The 16,248-nt window shown below is 43.2% G+C and overlaps 1 protein-coding gene and 1 long non-coding RNA gene across 5 annotated transcripts in view; one reads left to right on the top strand and one right to left on the bottom strand.

Annotated features, from left to right (window-relative positions):
• LOC106033218 (uncharacterized) overlaps nt 1-16,248 on the bottom strand; it is a 203,856-nt gene that overhangs the window by 149,640 nt on the left and 37,968 nt on the right. Inside the window, exon 5 of the long non-coding RNA XR_010834366.1 lies at nt 12,501-12,574. This is a non-coding gene — a long non-coding RNA (uncharacterized lncRNA). The remainder of the gene's footprint in view (nt 1-12,500; nt 12,575-16,248) is intronic.
• Nucleotides 12,895-16,248, top strand: part of SLC7A10 (solute carrier family 7 member 10) — a 41,553-nt gene continuing 38,199 nt past the window's right edge. For 2 of the 4 annotated variants that reach the window (XM_048068842.2, XM_048068845.2), the window contains exon 1: nt 12,896-13,648. In XM_048068842.2, coding sequence (XP_047924799.2) covers nt 13,549-13,648 — 100 coding nt within the window. In that variant the 5' untranslated portion in view covers nt 12,896-13,548. Of the gene's footprint in view, nt 13,649-16,248 lie in introns of all 4 variants that reach the window. The other 2 variants (XM_048068843.2, XM_048068846.2) reach the window with 2 other exon arrangements.

Raw genomic sequence — 16,248 nt, forward strand, 5'->3', positions numbered from 1 at the left:
CCAGCTCTGGTTCACAATTCATCAACAAGGAAAAAAAAATGGACAGTCGGATAGGACAAACACTGTTGAATCTTTGCTATTAAATGAAACCAACTCTCATTATTTCTGCACCTGCCTTGTAATTGTGACAAGCAGGGTAAATGTAAATGCACTGTGGTTAATTTTAGTTTTCTGAAACCACATAAAAATGAAGCAAAATGTGGATTTGGAATATTATCCATGTTGAAACAAAACTTTATAACACCTTCTGAGACAGCCATAAAACCATTGCTGCATATCAAAACAATGAAAAGACAGCCCAGTGGATGTTAATGTGGCAGCTTTACAGTACATTACACCTCTTAGCTATTTTAATAGATTTATAAGAACTGAATTTCCCAGTTGTTCTGCCTACCCACAGGCACTACTGCCATGGATATGCACCACTGCCATGGATATAAGTCATTCACCCACTCATTGTGTACAAAATATTAGATACTGATTGCCCAGGACCCAGACCGATTGCTCACAGAAACAGAAGGACCATGAACAGCTACTCTGTGAGGCAACACCCAAGTCCAAAAGCTGTCATTTTCTTCCCTTAAAACTACGCTTCTTTTCAGAAATGCAGAAGCTCTGACAAACCACAGAAACAGAAAGTGCACAGCAGATGGTATTTCAGTTTGATAATATATCCTAGTACAATAACTCTAAACCAAAAAGGTGGACACAGAGACTGCACGAACACTTTCAGAACATCACAGTGAAAAGGTGCCTGTAATGAGCTTTATATTCGTACTATGAGCAAATCCATTATCCAATATCCTCAACAGTACTTGTTAGATCTCATGGATTAGGAGCTTTTGTGAAGCCTTTGTAACATGTTTCTCCCCATCTCTGTTTCTATCTATCATTAGTTTTCGTTTCCAAGGGAGCTCCCTAGGCATTAGCCTTACAAAATTCACCTGAATTACTGAGAAAGAGGGAATAAAACACTTGCAGGAATTTCACAGCTGTGCCCAGAGGTTTCAACCATTGTATACATTATTTTCAGACGATGCCCAGTTTCCAGGCATTTTGGTCCACATAGGGTTATGCTTTTGATCTATTGTATCTTTCAAGAGCCAGTTTCTTGGTCTATTGGGTTTTTGATTACCTGACAGGAACTTCTACTTATTTCCTAGCAGTGAAGCAGAAAATGTCTGATGATTTAATGAGTCTACAGGTTAAAATCATTTTAAAATACATGCCATCCTCAGAGATCAAGTGGGCTCGCCACATTTTTAGATCCTGTATGTTTTTACTAAGCAGAGAATAATAAATGTCACAAAAGACATTCAATAAACCAGAAGAATACTATTTAAATGATTTGTGGATGGTCAGTCAGGGATCATTTATTGCATTTCTGATGTTGGAGGATTATTTAATACGTGTCCAGAAACAGACAGAAGACAATTTATACAAAAAGACTACAGGGAAGTAATTCACCACCACAACTCAACACTAGACAGTTCTTGGGTGCCCTGTGAACTGCAAATTTGGTGGCATCACAATTTTATATGACTAGAAGCCCACATCACAAAATCATCTGTTTGACCAGTGCCTATGTGAGAAGCTTCAGAAGAAAGCTACAGCACATCTGTAATAAAGACTTCAGCACCTTCTCCCCACAGAGTAACTAGGAAGCCAGCTTCTGACTTAATCTGCTCAATCAGGGCTTCAGGCTGTTGGCTCAGAAGCACCTGCTCTTCCAAAAGCCAAAAGACATTCAAATGACCTATAGATGTGTGTGACAAGGATGGGAGAAAGTAACCTGCCCTGCAATAGAGGAAGGTCCTGAATATCAAACTACTCCTAGAGTTCAGGCTACGGTCCACACCAGTGTCTGAGACAATTTTTTATTTTTACTTTTTAAAAAGGGGGCTTTGGAAACTGTAGCCAGAAATGCAGGGAGGAATTGCTTTATTCTGGTATGACACCAGACTCCAGTGGAGCATTGGTCAAGAACTCAGCATGTGTACATTCAGCTGCTTTTTAGGTAGAGAGCAAGTGGCACGGAGCATGTGATCTGTAAGCAAGGAGTAGTGTGGTCAACAAGTATGCCCTAAAAGTAAAGATGAGAAGGGATTTCTCAATCAAGATACAAACTCTTCACTATACTAAGTCCTAGGAAGAAAGGGTGCTTCAGCCATTCCCCAATCTGCAGAGCTTAAATATTTATTAAAAACATGGTCTTGTAGGTTTTTCCTTTTTCAGTGGGAACAATTTACTTTTCTAATTAGTAGCTATAAACAAGCCTTCCCATCCCTACTTTTTTCTTTTGTTTGTTTGTTTTTTCCTCCAATTTCATCTTCTACCTCTTCGTGACTGAGAAAGACTTCTCATTCTTTTCTGGGGATAGAGCTGGCATGACAACTGCAGGGCTGAAAACTATTTCATAGTTGCTTGATAAAGGACAGTAGCTCATTTCAGGAGTACTTCAGACAGCAGAGGCCATGGGCTAGAGCGCTAGGTATGAGACTGTAGAGAACTGGATCTGACCCCCTTTCTGTGAGTCGTCTTCTACAAACTTGCCTGGTCAACCTCCTCTGTAACACCACCTACCCCAGAGGGCTCCTGTAGGGCAGCTGTGGTAAAGACTGAGGCACGCTGAGGACACGGGAATGGATGCCAGCAAGGAACTGCTCTTCTCCCCAAGCACTGCGCTCCTTTCCCTTTGAGTTAATATGGATTGGAGCAAAGCCTTTTGTAATGAACTTAACAAAAGAAGATGAGTTGGCCTCAAAGCGGTAATAAAAAAAAATTTAAGAACTCGTATAATAAAAAACACATTCATATAACTGGGTTTTATTATTTCCCACAGTTTTATTTTAATATGTGACTCAGGGTGTGGAGTCAAGGTGTGATTCAGAGCAGTAATGGAACTTTAAAAGTTCGTACCACCAGGTGGGCCAGGCTCTCTGGTTGCCATTTCCAGGAAAGCCCTGGTCAAACAAAACTACTACCCAGCTCCAGGTATGCTTGGTCCACACAAGGTAAAATGCACACAATGTGTGACGGGTACACTGGGAGAAGCAGACAGGAGAGGTATATAGAATACCGTGACTAGAGACCAGAGGAAGTGAGAGAGCACCAGCCTGTAGCTACTGTTACATGTTGGTAATACTTAACATTAAGTACCAAAAAGAACACCTAGACGTTCCTAGGCCTTGCAGAGTATTTAACCATGCCCTTTAGACTTCAGGAGACTGAGAGCCCTGAAATCCATTCACCTAATGGCACCACCAGTAATCAGTGCTGGGTAGGGCAAGAGAAACAGGTACAGCAGATGTATTCAGCCATGGCAGCACACAGGGTTTTTTTTCCAGCACACTTGGCTTTGACTTCCTGCACACACCTGCAATTGCTCTGTTGAGAATCATCAGCATTTCATCCAATTAGCCTTGCTCTCTTCCTTCAAGAGCTCATCTTAGGAATTGTCAGTGAAGAGAAGCAGATGTTTTTTGTGAATCAGAGGAGTATGTATACCAAGCCTCACAAGGATGTACAGCATTCAGCCGCGGCCAAGTTAAACAAGGTTCTTTGATTTGTCACTGGCTTCCCCAAAGCCCCAAAGATCTGCTATGAGCTCAGCTTGAATGGCCAACAACTCAGGTAGAAAAACACCAATTTGTCTGAGCTGTCAGCAGCTCCCTGAGCTATTCCTGAAACACTACAGGACTTGACTCTACAATTTGAGACTTTCCAATTGAAAATAGTCCGTGTGTCACAGGCTGACTGTGGTTCCAGTTCAACAAAGCACTTAAGCACATGCTTCATTAAGAGCACTTGCACAACTGTCTGCTTTCCTACAGTTCATAGGTGACACAAGGTCTAGATTATCACTATTTTCAACACTACAGTCCATGTAGTGCTGGACTTCTGCATCTCGCTGCTTTGAAACTCGATGCCTTTAAAAATGTTGCTCTTTTCAGCAAGATTTCCCAAGAACACAAGGTTGTGCAGTCATTCTATAAGTGTCTGTCCACATCTTCCAAGCTTGAAAGAAGGATGGAGATGTTCCTGAGGTACATAAGCACATATGCAGACAGTCAAGAAAGTACATTGGGCAGAGCTCTGAAGGGAGGCAGAAAGAAGCCACCAAAGTTAGGTCGAGCTGCAGGACATGCAGCAAAGTTTATTGTGTGAACAGCCAGAACACTACTGGAAGGGTGGTCAGTGGGATTACAAGAGTGAGCTCTAAATGCTGGTCCTCCTCTCTGTTAGAGACATGGCCTTTCACTAGCTTAAAAATTCCCTTTGCATTTCCTTAATCCTGATGTGCACACAGCAAGTGAATACCAACACCTGGCTTAAACTGAATCTTTCCAAGAGGTTTGATGTGTTCACATGAAGGATGATTGGCCAAATGCACACAACAGAGAAGAGCCCAGCTGTTTTCCAACATAATCTCCTTCTTTATTGGCAAGTTGCTCCAGGAGGAAGAAATGCTGCCTTGGAGAATCTTCTGCGTCTAGTTGCATTTGTGCAGGCTGCTCCCTGTCTGCATTGAGGGCCCTTTGCACTCTGGGTAACCCTACAGAGAAGTGCAGCCAGAAAATCTCACCACACCCACCCACCTCCTGAATTTTGTCAGGCAACACCCAAAGAGTCTAACCCCTTTCTAGGGAAAAGGGCAAGTAGGAGAAAAATCTGATGCTATCATCAAAAATCCTTGGGATGATGCACTGAACAGCAAATCCCCTACTCCTGTGATGATGATATCAAAGCCTAACAAAGAAAAGGCCTCCTGTCCCTCCTCCGCTTGAAAAAGTCCACCAGTGATAATACCAAAATATAACACAACACATAAGACTAAGTCTCAAGGCAGATTGCAATGGGAAGAAAACATCTGTTTTAGAGATAGGCAGCCAAAGCTACAGAGGTACGATTGTCCAAGATTACAGTAAGTGCTGGAGTTTGAGCATCACTCACTGTTTCCCAGTCCAGGGCACAGAGCAGATGTAAGCAATGGGCTCACTGGCAATCCTGCCTACACATAGCATCCCTGCTCTCATGAACCTTTTCTCTACACACAAGTTGTTTTGACTGGGAACCATCCAGGGCTGGCAGGTTATAAATGAAGACCAAGTACTGAAATAAAACTACCAAAAGTGCTGCAGTGCTCATGTCCATATTCTTCAAGCAGTGCAAGGACAGAAAGGTTTGGTGTTACTCAAGTGCACGAGACAGGTGGCACGAGACTCAAGTCCACGAGACAGTGGACACTATCCACACCTCCCTCTTGCTCTGCCTTGTGTGTGAGCAAAGCTCAAAATAACCCAGTCCTTCTGCCGGAGTGCACCTGTACCCTGCAGCAACAGAAAGGAGGGGTGGATGGATGACCCCATGTACTTGCGAGAGCCTGTCATCTCTGTCTCAGCAATTTCTGGGGCCAGAGTTTGTCATTAGTGGGGAAGCCAAGCCCAGAGTTTAACCTCCTTGCAGCTCTGTTTTCCCTGTTTACCAATGAAAATTATTTAATAAAAATTATTCCAGCAGGTTTACAGCATAGTTTCTGTGAACTCTTTTAATAGGTAAATACTGGAGGGGATGTGTATGAACTTTAAGCACAATACACTGATTACTGCCGAAACCAAATATACATTTCTGTCTGCAAGACAGCTCTCTATCTTGCGTATAATCTATTTTATTTGTAGTAAGTTTGCTGTGCAAACTTTCACCAGTGTGGTAAATGAAGAGCATGATGCATGTTCCGATTTGTTACTCTCCTCAGAATCAATAATATTGTACAGATGTTATGAGTTCCTTACTATCCCATGACACAATAGAGATGCCAGCTTACTAATAAGGGGAAAAGTGGCTTTTTTGTGTTTTTGTTTTGTTGGTTTTGTTGTTGTCATTTTGTTTTTCAGATCTTGAAGGCTGTTAGATAACCTGGTGTGCCAAACTGGCTTCCCCATTCTCTAAAGCAGACAACAAAACAAGGCTCTACAATTGACTCTGTCCCGAGGTGCTTGCAGCACACCTGCAGAGCAGTTGATGGGCACACTCAGGCACAGCAATCCCATCTACAGGCAGGGAATACACCTTTGGAGGATGAGATGCTAGTAGTAGCCAGCACTGGAGACCAGATGGCTTCTTAAATCACCTCTCCACTGACATGGGCCATAGGAGCACACCTTGTCTCTTTCAGGGAAAGCCAACAGGCTCGTGTAATGCCTCTCACCCAGAGCATACAGTTCACAGGCCATTTAAAAGCTGTTCCTTTCTGTTTCTCAGCTGCAGGTTAACACCTTCCAGCTGAGACCCAGTAACTGACTGCGTAAGCACTTCTGGTCTGTTCTAGGGCAAAGTCAAACAAGTTGGTTCAAACCGCTGCCAGATGGTGATGGCTCAGCTAACTTGTTTGATTTTGTCCTGGAAGAGTCAAAAGCGCTCACAGGTCAGGAAGAGTTGAGAGAGCTCCAGACTCCTGGATTAATGGATCTAACTGACACGGTAGGTATTAGCCCCTTTCAAGGCAGAACTAAGGCTAGGTTAGGCACCACTGACTTTCCCTTGACACAATCAGTTATCAGGGAGAGTATCAAAAAGGTAAGAGGCAGCAGTCTGCTGCATCGTGTCTCAGTGGGAAGTGTTTGGAATAGCAGCCCTGAGGTTTCCTCTGGCAGTTGACATACGCCCTGCAAGAAGGCAGCTGCCCTGCGTGCAAGCCCACAACACACTGACACACACCCCCACAGACACAGCTCGCTCTCCCAGTGGCATACTATATCAAATTGTGCTTTGTAGATATACCCAGAAGGATTATTATCTTTTTTTAAGACTACGTTAACCCAAACCCATGTCAACGACACTTTTAGTTCAATAGTTAGTTTAATTTTAATACTCCCACAGTAATTTTAATTTCAAGCTTAGAGGCGAGACTTTGAGAAACGACTACTTAAAATCATCAGCACGGGTACGCTTGTGATCACTTTGGCCTTAAAATACTGAGTTACAGGACCAGAGTGCCATCTACCGGGCTTCTCAGAGGATGACAGGCGTGCACAGACTCGAGTCACGGTTTTCGTGTCCGATGAGGATGGAATTCGTGTTAGCGAGCAAAAGGAAGGGTGGACACGAACTAACTACCTTTAGAAAGTAGAGCCTTCAACTCTGCCCAAAGTGTTATGTTCATAAGAAAGATAATAAGAAATAAGAGCCAAGTGATAATTGTAAGTTACATGTGAAACTAGTTTTAAAAAAAAAAAAAAAGCCCTCTCAATTTTTATGCACAATGTACTGACAAACAGGAAAGAAATTTCGAGGTAAGTCCCCTAGAATCTATCCAGGGACAAATATTATTTATTTTGAGTGACCAGAGATCAATAATTTTTGGGTGCACCAAGCAGAGAGCAACTGAACTGAAAGAAGAAACATGGAAGGTAATTCTGGATAGTCTCAACTGATATGGAGATATCATAGGACAATTATATTCAACTGATGGACTGGTCCAAGAAGAACCAAAGGATCTAGCACACAGATGCAGTATAGGGAGGGACAGGGTAAGTAGCAACATAGAGGGAAAAGAACATGGTGGGACTTTTCCTTTTGAAAAGGAAGCGAAACACGTCATGGTTAACCTCAAACCAAAAACCTGAGTCAACAGCACAACACTTGAAGTGTCACTTGGAAGAAATGCAGGTGACTATACCAACCCAGTTAGCCGTTGCAATGCATTAGCTTCAGTCCTATGTCCAGCTTAAGCCACCATCTTCAGAAATTGAAGCCAGTCCAGATGAAAGCAGTAAGAACAAGGTTTCTAATTTTTTCTAAGAAAAAAAAAAAGATAAACTAAAGCATGCTGTTACAGAAAATGAGTCAATTTCCCACTGACCACCAAGGAAGAAAAAATAGAATTATGTTAATTACAAAGAAAAAATAAATTGATGATTGAGAAAAGCTTTTTAGTCATTACAGTCAAAATACTACCGTGCTGTTAGAGATCTTTTAAAAAAAATCAGAAAACAAATGCTTGGTCCGAAATTGATCATCCTCTCAAGTCCCCTACACGACTGCACCCCCATGTACTCCAGCACATGCCAACTGTATGAGTGCCCAACTGAAAGCAGGTTCTTTCAATAACCCTGGCTCTGGAAACCTAATTCATCAACAACCTACAAACAACTCTTTACATAATCTCCTTACACTCATCTACTTATGAGCCATCATGAAATGTCTTTCAAGCAGTGATATAATTTAACATACAATGGCCCATTTTATACAGCTGGAAATTTAGAAATACAAAGTTTTGACACAGATAGCTAGGTGTCCGGCAGTTCGCTCTTGATGAATAATTTACCTAAAAGACAACAAACATTCTGGTTACCAGAATCTAAGGGTGAAAGCCTGCTGCTCAAAGTGAGCTGATTTTTCGGTACATTACTGTCTTTTGCAGAGTCTTTGGGGGGAGTTATTAATGCTAGGTAAACCTCCACTGAGTACAGTCACATCCCTCCTATAGGAGCTCAAAACGCAGTGATATGGCCTGAAGAATCTCCTGAACTTTCTAAACCCCTGGATTCAAGTTCCCAGATCTTGCAGAGGACCATGAAAGAATGAAACCAGTCAGCACAGTCAGCCTTACCAACCAAGCTGTTCCCAACACCCAAATGATGCAACACCTTGCAGATTTCAGAAGGGAGCTTCACGGAAGACCCAGTTCTCAGCAGATCTCAGCTGATCATCTCATCCAGATCTCCATTCAGCAAGCCTGGAACACACTCTTAAGGTTCAGCCCACTCAAAAGCCCTTGTTGTAAGCCTGAAGACCATGTACTTGCTAACTCCAGCTCTTGGTGACAATCCTGTCCCTTACTGAAGGGGATGTGACTAGTCTCAGAAACTTCAGACAAGAGGAGACAATCAAATGCTTGATTACATGCAGAGACCTCCCACTGCCTGCATGCCACAAGACCTTTTTGGCTAACGATGGTTGCTGGATTCCCATGTATAGCTCTGTGTTCTCAGTACCCACACTAACCCTTATGGAGCAGAGAACTCCACTTCTTGGCACACCACATTTGAACTGTTCTGAAGCTCAAGGGCAGGGCAGTGTCTGGTGTGAAGAATCTTCATACTTCTTGGTAAAGAATGCTCCCCACATCCTGGTTACTCAGCCCTCACTTAATCATTTAGGAAGTTACAAAAGTAAAAGGATGTTTCTTTTTTATAAATAAAATTTGTAATGATATGAAATTTGCAACAATCAAGCAAACACGGCAAACCTTACTTTCAAGTTTATTAGCAATTAAGATTCACTTTACAATCCCATTGCTCCCCAAATTGCCTTTCGCTAAATCAGTCAGCCTACTGCTTTGTTTAAAGATGCACTACAAGATACTTTATCCTTCCAGGTAACTATTTCACAGCTGCTGTTTATAGTGACCCCATTAAATTGGAAATTGAACAACAATTTTCAGCAACAGTCGCAGTATGTTTCAATTTTGGACAGCTGGATATCTTTTAAGAAAATAGAAATTTGTTTAGAAGGATACACCAAAAAAAAAAAAAAAGTCAGATTAGGAAGAGTATAATCTCATAGACAATCTATGCACTTCTTTAACCTAGCTCTCTTCTAATATGCTTCACATACATTAAAGACTATATTCATTTGAAAACTCAGAGCATCCCTTCTTAGCTGTCATATTAAATTCCCTTATTATTTCTTCCCAAAATACAAACACCAAAATGGCAATGTTTGCCCCTGCTTTTTCTTTTTATTCTTTTTTTTCTTTTTTTTTTTTTAAGTGTATAAGTAGCAATGAATGAAGTGACTGGTTCCAAAAACTTTAATAATTTCTGTACATTTCAGAACATTGAGAAAAGGAGGACCAAAATAGCAACAAAAGAACACATGCAAGCTTCATTGCATCCTCTCTGTGCAGTTGCTATGCAGCAATTGCCTTCCTACAAAGAACTTTGGCTTTTTTGCTTACTAACATTTCGTCATTCAAGTAGATACAGTACGTTCAGATCCAAAACAATTTAAAAGAAGTCTCTGCACTGAAAGCTGTCTCAGATAACTACTAATTAGAACGTACATGCCCTCTGGCTTGCTTATTTTGGAACAATATTAGCCATAGGACAGAATGCACAACTTAAATAAGCAGCCAATACTACCACAAAAAGTGACGAGCAAAATCCTCTCTTCATCCTCATGCAGAAAACACAGTGAAACAGGCAAGCACTCAGCCTAAATAAATAAATAAATAACTCTTTTTTGGTGGCTAATGAGGGCAACCTTTGTCATTGCTGTATTTTCCAAAAGGTTTCTGGCCCACTGCTGTTTTACACTCCTGTGTTTTGCTATGGATATTGGCTTATCGAATGCTCATGTCATAAACTGCCACCTGCTTTCTCCTTCAGCAACAGCAAAACACTTAAACTTTAAAAAGGGAAGTAATTTCTTATGCAGACACTGGGAAAAGAAACAGTAAATCAAAGTTCTTTATATGGATTTAGGTAAAGAATTTATCCTCTTTCCAAAGAGGGAGGAGAAAATGAAGTAGTATACAAGGATTCAAGGCTACACTCCTAAATTAAATTACCCAGATGGGTTTCCTGGCTGTATCCCCTTGCCTATAACCACTTTCCCATACACCATGTATTCAGCCTCAAACAGCGTAGAGAGACTGCGCCACTATCGGCCTCCATCACTGGCACAGCTGCATCCAACCTTGTTTGCCTACCCTGTTCATTACCCCCACAACCGGGTAATTAGGCTAAGCTTCTTACAAGATTATTGTCTGCAGTAGGAAGTACATTCTGGCAGACATCACAAATAAGCACTTACCAAAAAATCCTGTGCATATTGAGGAAAGGACTATCATATACCGTTATCTGTGCAGGTCTCTTCAAATGGATGTTCGTAAGATCCTTCCTTGGGTGGGCAGCTGAGGGTTTAGATCTTTCCCATTGGAGCCTCAGAGAGAGCAGCTGCCCCGGGGAGCCCTCACTGCCCAGCAGCCAAAGGCTTCCTGGTCCTTCTGGGAAGAGCCCCACACAAAGGCAGGGGAGGGATGCTGCCCTCAAGCCTGGAACTCCCAAAACAGGATCTGGTGCTGAACCTGCAAGGTATAGTCCATGACTTCCTTGCCTTGCTGAGCCACTATCAGATGTGCCCATTCATCAGTGTTTCTGCTGCAAAGTCTTCCTGGCATGGAGATGAGATTCCACCCTGTGGTTCTCCTGTGCCAACACTGTTCTTTTAGCCTTGTTCAAAATACACCCAATGTGAAATTGAATGGGAAGAAAGAATGTTCTGAAGGTTCCTCTGCTTTTTTGAGTTTTAATGTTTTGTTGCATGCCTCTCCTAAGGAGACTCTCCCGGTGCTTTTCTGTTAGGTTTTTCCATACTTAATACTAGTAAAATACTTAAAAACATATGAATCAAATCACAGAGATGTGTCTCGTGTCTTTCAACAAGGAGGAACAGTTTTGGAACAAGATATTCATATCAATAAGCAGAGCGTACACGTGTATGATTGTTTAATATTTTTATTTTCCTTGGCGGAGTCCCCTAAATTGGTCAGAATATTAAAGGGTAAGGGTGAGGGGAGTCATAAAAAAATACACAAAGAACTAAGAACTGCAGCTACTGCACAGTAGAGTTGGAGAAGATTATTAGAGTTAATTGAATTCTAGTATTTGTTTTCATCATCTCACAGCCAGCGCACACTGTTTCTTGCAAATCAGCGTAAGAGGGCTGACTGGGATTTTTATCTTCCGCACAAAACCACAAAGATTACGTACGTATTTCAGAGCAAACCAACATTTCTACCACAGCAAAAGAAACTGAGTGCAGTGTTATCCTTCTAAGTGGTCATTCACTTAACAGATTTTGTGGTTGATCTGTAAAGGTTAAATGGTCTTAAACTTCATCATCAGACTCTTAGAACTCAGTAATACAGTTAGTAACAGTTAACAACAGATTCATTCTTTATTTCTTGATTTTTGTACTTTGATGAAGTTCTACCCATTATTCTTTTTAGCTTGAACAAACAATAGACTGTCACAGATAAATTTGCACTGAGTTAATTATAATACCTATATAAGATTAGCGTGTAGAGACTTTCAGAGGTACTAAAAATAACTTCAGTTGCTATCAGTGAAAAGCATAGCTCTGAAATGATCATTTAAACCACTTAGGAGAAATACGTAAAAGATCAGGTTGCTTTTGAGCATCTGAACTTTCATTTGTAGCCTTCACATTTCCCCGTCTTTAAAATGAGAACAGTAGTACCATTTATGTAGTTCAGAAAGCAAATCTTCCTGTAAAATGCTTCCTTACAAAAAGTACATAGTAATTCAATAAAAGAGCATTTTAGAAGTAGTTAGTGAGGCAATTCGTTTAGAAACAACAATTCTATGGAGTGATAGATCAATTTACGAAACAAGTCTCAGCCTCTGAAAAATCAATAACTCTTTCTATAAGAGCGGCAGCATAAAGCAGCCTTATGAAGTAAAATCACTTACGATTATCAGCTTTGTGAGAACAGTCCACTGATTCCCTCAAACGACTCACCAGCTTCCAGGCCATACTTTTCATTCTAAAGTCAAACAAAATCAGACCGATATCAGCACAGAAACTTCCCACCTTTCTTTGCCAATGTCTTACAATCCCAGACCTTCCTCCTCCCGTTTACACCAGTGCCCCATGACCAATTTCCATCTCTGTCTTGGCCACTCCACTGGCCCATGCCTACCTTCTTCCTACATCTCCTGGACATCAGATTTTCTTGTGAGGAAATTTTTCTGCCTCTGCACTTTCAGAATAGGTCGTCCACAGGGGGATCCTCTCTCAGGTGAGGAGGGCCCATACGATGAATGCAGAAGTGCTCTCAGGGTGGCGTTTACCTTGGCTTATATGCAAGGAGTAGGAATTTCCCTCAGTAAACCCTGGGCTGTCACAGCTTGAACAAGAAGAACTCTCATCCTAGGGTTTAACTTTCTGACTTCATCTGAGAGCACAGAAAACATGAGCCGCTGTCACTCTGTGAAGCAGCTTGTTCAGGGAGTATTGTGAGTTACTAGGGGACGTTATCTCCCCTACATTTACCTCAGCGTTAATTGCTGTCTGAGGGCAGGGCAGCCGCAGGTGAGCCCCCAGGACCGAGGCGGTATGGACAGCGGCACACACGGAGCCGCTGTACGGGGCTTTTTGTGCGATTTTTCCCCTCAGCCCGGAGACTGGGAAGGCAAATAAAGGCAGAAACACTTCGCACCTCCTGCCACCGCCTCAGTGATGTTACCGATGTCTGCCTGCCCACAGCGCACCGGTGCGGGTCGGGGCGGCTTTTTCCTTTAAATCATCGCACTGTGTGACTGAAGGAAGGCGGCGGGATAGCGGCCTAGCCGGGGGTGCCCCCTACCTCCCGCTGCCTGCCGCTAACGCCTCGCCCCGCACCAGCCCCAGCGCCCTGCCCTCAGCCCCCCTCGGCGTCCCCTCAGCGTCCCCTCAGCGGGGGCGGCGCATGCGCGGCGCGGGGCCGAGCGGGGCAGCGCAGCGCGGCGCGGGGCAGCGATGGCGGGCGGGGAGCAGCGCGGGGAGCGGCCCGGCGGCCCGGCGCGGGTGGCGCTGCAGAAGGAGATCGGGCTGGGCAGCGCCTGTGCCATCATCATCGGTAAGGGCGGGGCGGCCGCGGCCGGGCCGGGGCTGCGGGGCTGCCTGCTCGGTGAGCCCCCAGAGCCCCTCCGCTGGGTGCCCGGAGCAGCGGGACGGCTCGCCCCCCGGCTCGCCCCCCGGCACCGGTGGCTGCACCCGGCGGGGTCGCCGCTGAGCGGAGCGGGAGGGAAGGGGAGGCTGGTTTAGGGGTCTTGAGGTATAAGGCTGACTTAGGCGGCTCGCAGGTTTTCTGCCCGGTAAAGGTAGCTCGGGGAGGGCTGCACAGCGGGCTCGGGCACGGCGGCAGCCCCGGGTTCCCAGCCAGCCCCTGTCCCCGCGTCTGGGGCAAACCCCTTTTCCCTTCTAGGGTTTAATTATCAAAGCCCGGCGTGTCCCATGGCAAAGGCAGATTGCTTGGAAACCCTGGGAAAAAGCCGCCTTTGGGCAAAACCGCTTCTTGCTCTGCGTGGAGTTAATGCTGTCTCTTTTTCGTTAAATATGCTGGCAGGTTTTCTTTATGCCAATAGTGTATAGAGGTGCTGTGAATACAAAAATGTAAGAGGATGGTTTTGCGTTGTGAAATAAAGTTAGTTTGATGCAGTGATCCGTAAGCTCTGCACCAACCGTCCCGTTGTAGCTGACTGCTGCAGTTCCAGCCAGCCACAGGTTGGACGTAGGGAATGAAAATCTTTGCTAATTAGTAACAGGAAGGGAAAACATGAGGGCGTGTTTGGAAAATACTGTGAATATCAGACTATAAACGTGATTAATAAGCTTGTGATTGCCATCTATACGCTAATTCTGCTAGTTTAAAATAAAGCATTATATGACTTGCAATCGGAGGAACAAATCGGATTGATTTCTGAGTACTCCCTAGCACAATGCTGCGAGGTGAAAGAGAAGGCGCTGAGGTGTGAACCCACTGCATTTGGGAGCGCCCCAGTAACATCAGAGTCTCCCAGTACTTCGTAGCCCATTACAACCCCAGGAAGTTTCACAGTTGCACCTGCGGAAATAAGAAGTGTCTCAAGGTACAGGTGCACCGCTTCATCCAGCTCAAACGTTGCACGCTTCCAGCTGCTAAAGCCAGCGGCGGCGCTCCGACTGCCTTACGCCGCGGGATGCGTCCTGGCTCGGGGAGCAGGGGCTCTGGGGCCGGGCAGGGGCAGACCCAGCCTGTGCTGACTCCCCACAAAGAAACTGTTCCTCTTCCATCATCCTTCTGTATGCTCAACTCTAGGACAATTTTCTTACTACTTTTACAGCTGAGGTATTTGTCAATATAATGAAAATTGCTATGCCATCTTAGTAGACTCACAAAACAAAATTTTATCCTCTCTTTATAGAGTTTTGAAAAACTTTTCCCTAAGAAATACCAGTCACATAATGGAAAATATTCCCTCAAAAATGGCAGAACGAAGTACATCAAGTTAGGAATATAAATATGCCCGTTCTATAGCCATCTCATGGCCCATGGCTTCTCCCAGTAGCCTAGCTTTCTCACATCACTTAAGACTTTGTTACTTTAACGTCTTTAAGATTTGCGTGCAGACAAGCCTAGTCAAAGAAGAAGGCTGTTTCCAAAGGTGGTTTCACATTAAGGCAAAAAACACCTCTTTGGAGTGTACTTGTATAAATGCAGGTACTAAATATAAAAACTTGTTCTAATGCTAAAAAGAAACTGATACTTAATGACTGTAAAGCTGAGCACTGTGTTTAGTTTAGTAACAAATCTTTCTGGCAATTCATCTCTGCTACAGAATTTTGGAAATTGCCTGAGACTCGCTGTAGGAGCACCCAAACTGCTTCATCTTAAGTATGGTTACAGACAGTGAAAACAAATCTCTCATGCTATTAATAACCTCCTAACGTACTCAATTACACTGCAAATTAACCTTGCCAATACTCCGATGAAGTGGTGCAGCTTAAAAAGTAGTAACGTGCTTTATTGTCTACTAAGTAACAACTTGTAGATACTATCTAATTGCTTGAAAACCCAGTTACTATTTATTTAGGAGACACACAAATCAATGTCATATTTAATTCAACAGTTATTTTATGCGTGTTCTACGTAGCTGGTTATACATTATTTGTAGAGCTCTATGTGTGATTAAGATTATTGCATGCCTTTTCTATGAGCACGGGCACACGAGCCATACAGAGAAATTCTTATTCAGTGCCTTCAATAAGAGTTGTGCCAATGCAGATGAAAACAGGGTAAGAAGCTCCATGACTTGGCTCTGTGTGGTTCCTGCCACATTCCACTGTTCTTTAGAAAAGTACAAGAATTAGAAACAGCAGCCTGATTAAGGTCTGATACCAGCCTGATACTTTTGGTCTGACTAACAAAATTACCATTCTTACATTAGAAATGTGCATGCAACTGTACGCACAAATTGCATACATGAGATGTTTAACTGTTTAATAAAAGATGTCTGCCTGCTTGTTTTATACATATATATATGTATATCAGTTAAACGTCTCAAAGCATTTGTTTATTGAGCTTGTAAAGCTGCATGCAATTCGCCAGAGGGTCACACTCACATTTTGGTGAAGTCTATTGTATAAATCCATATATCCATCTTATATAGTATAAACCAGACTATATAAGACCCATTA

The sequence above is a fragment of the Anser cygnoides genome, chromosome 12, assembly GCF_040182565.1.
Source record: "Anser cygnoides isolate HZ-2024a breed goose chromosome 12, Taihu_goose_T2T_genome, whole genome shotgun sequence".
Classification (NCBI taxonomy): domain Eukaryota; kingdom Metazoa; phylum Chordata; class Aves; order Anseriformes; family Anatidae; genus Anser; species Anser cygnoides.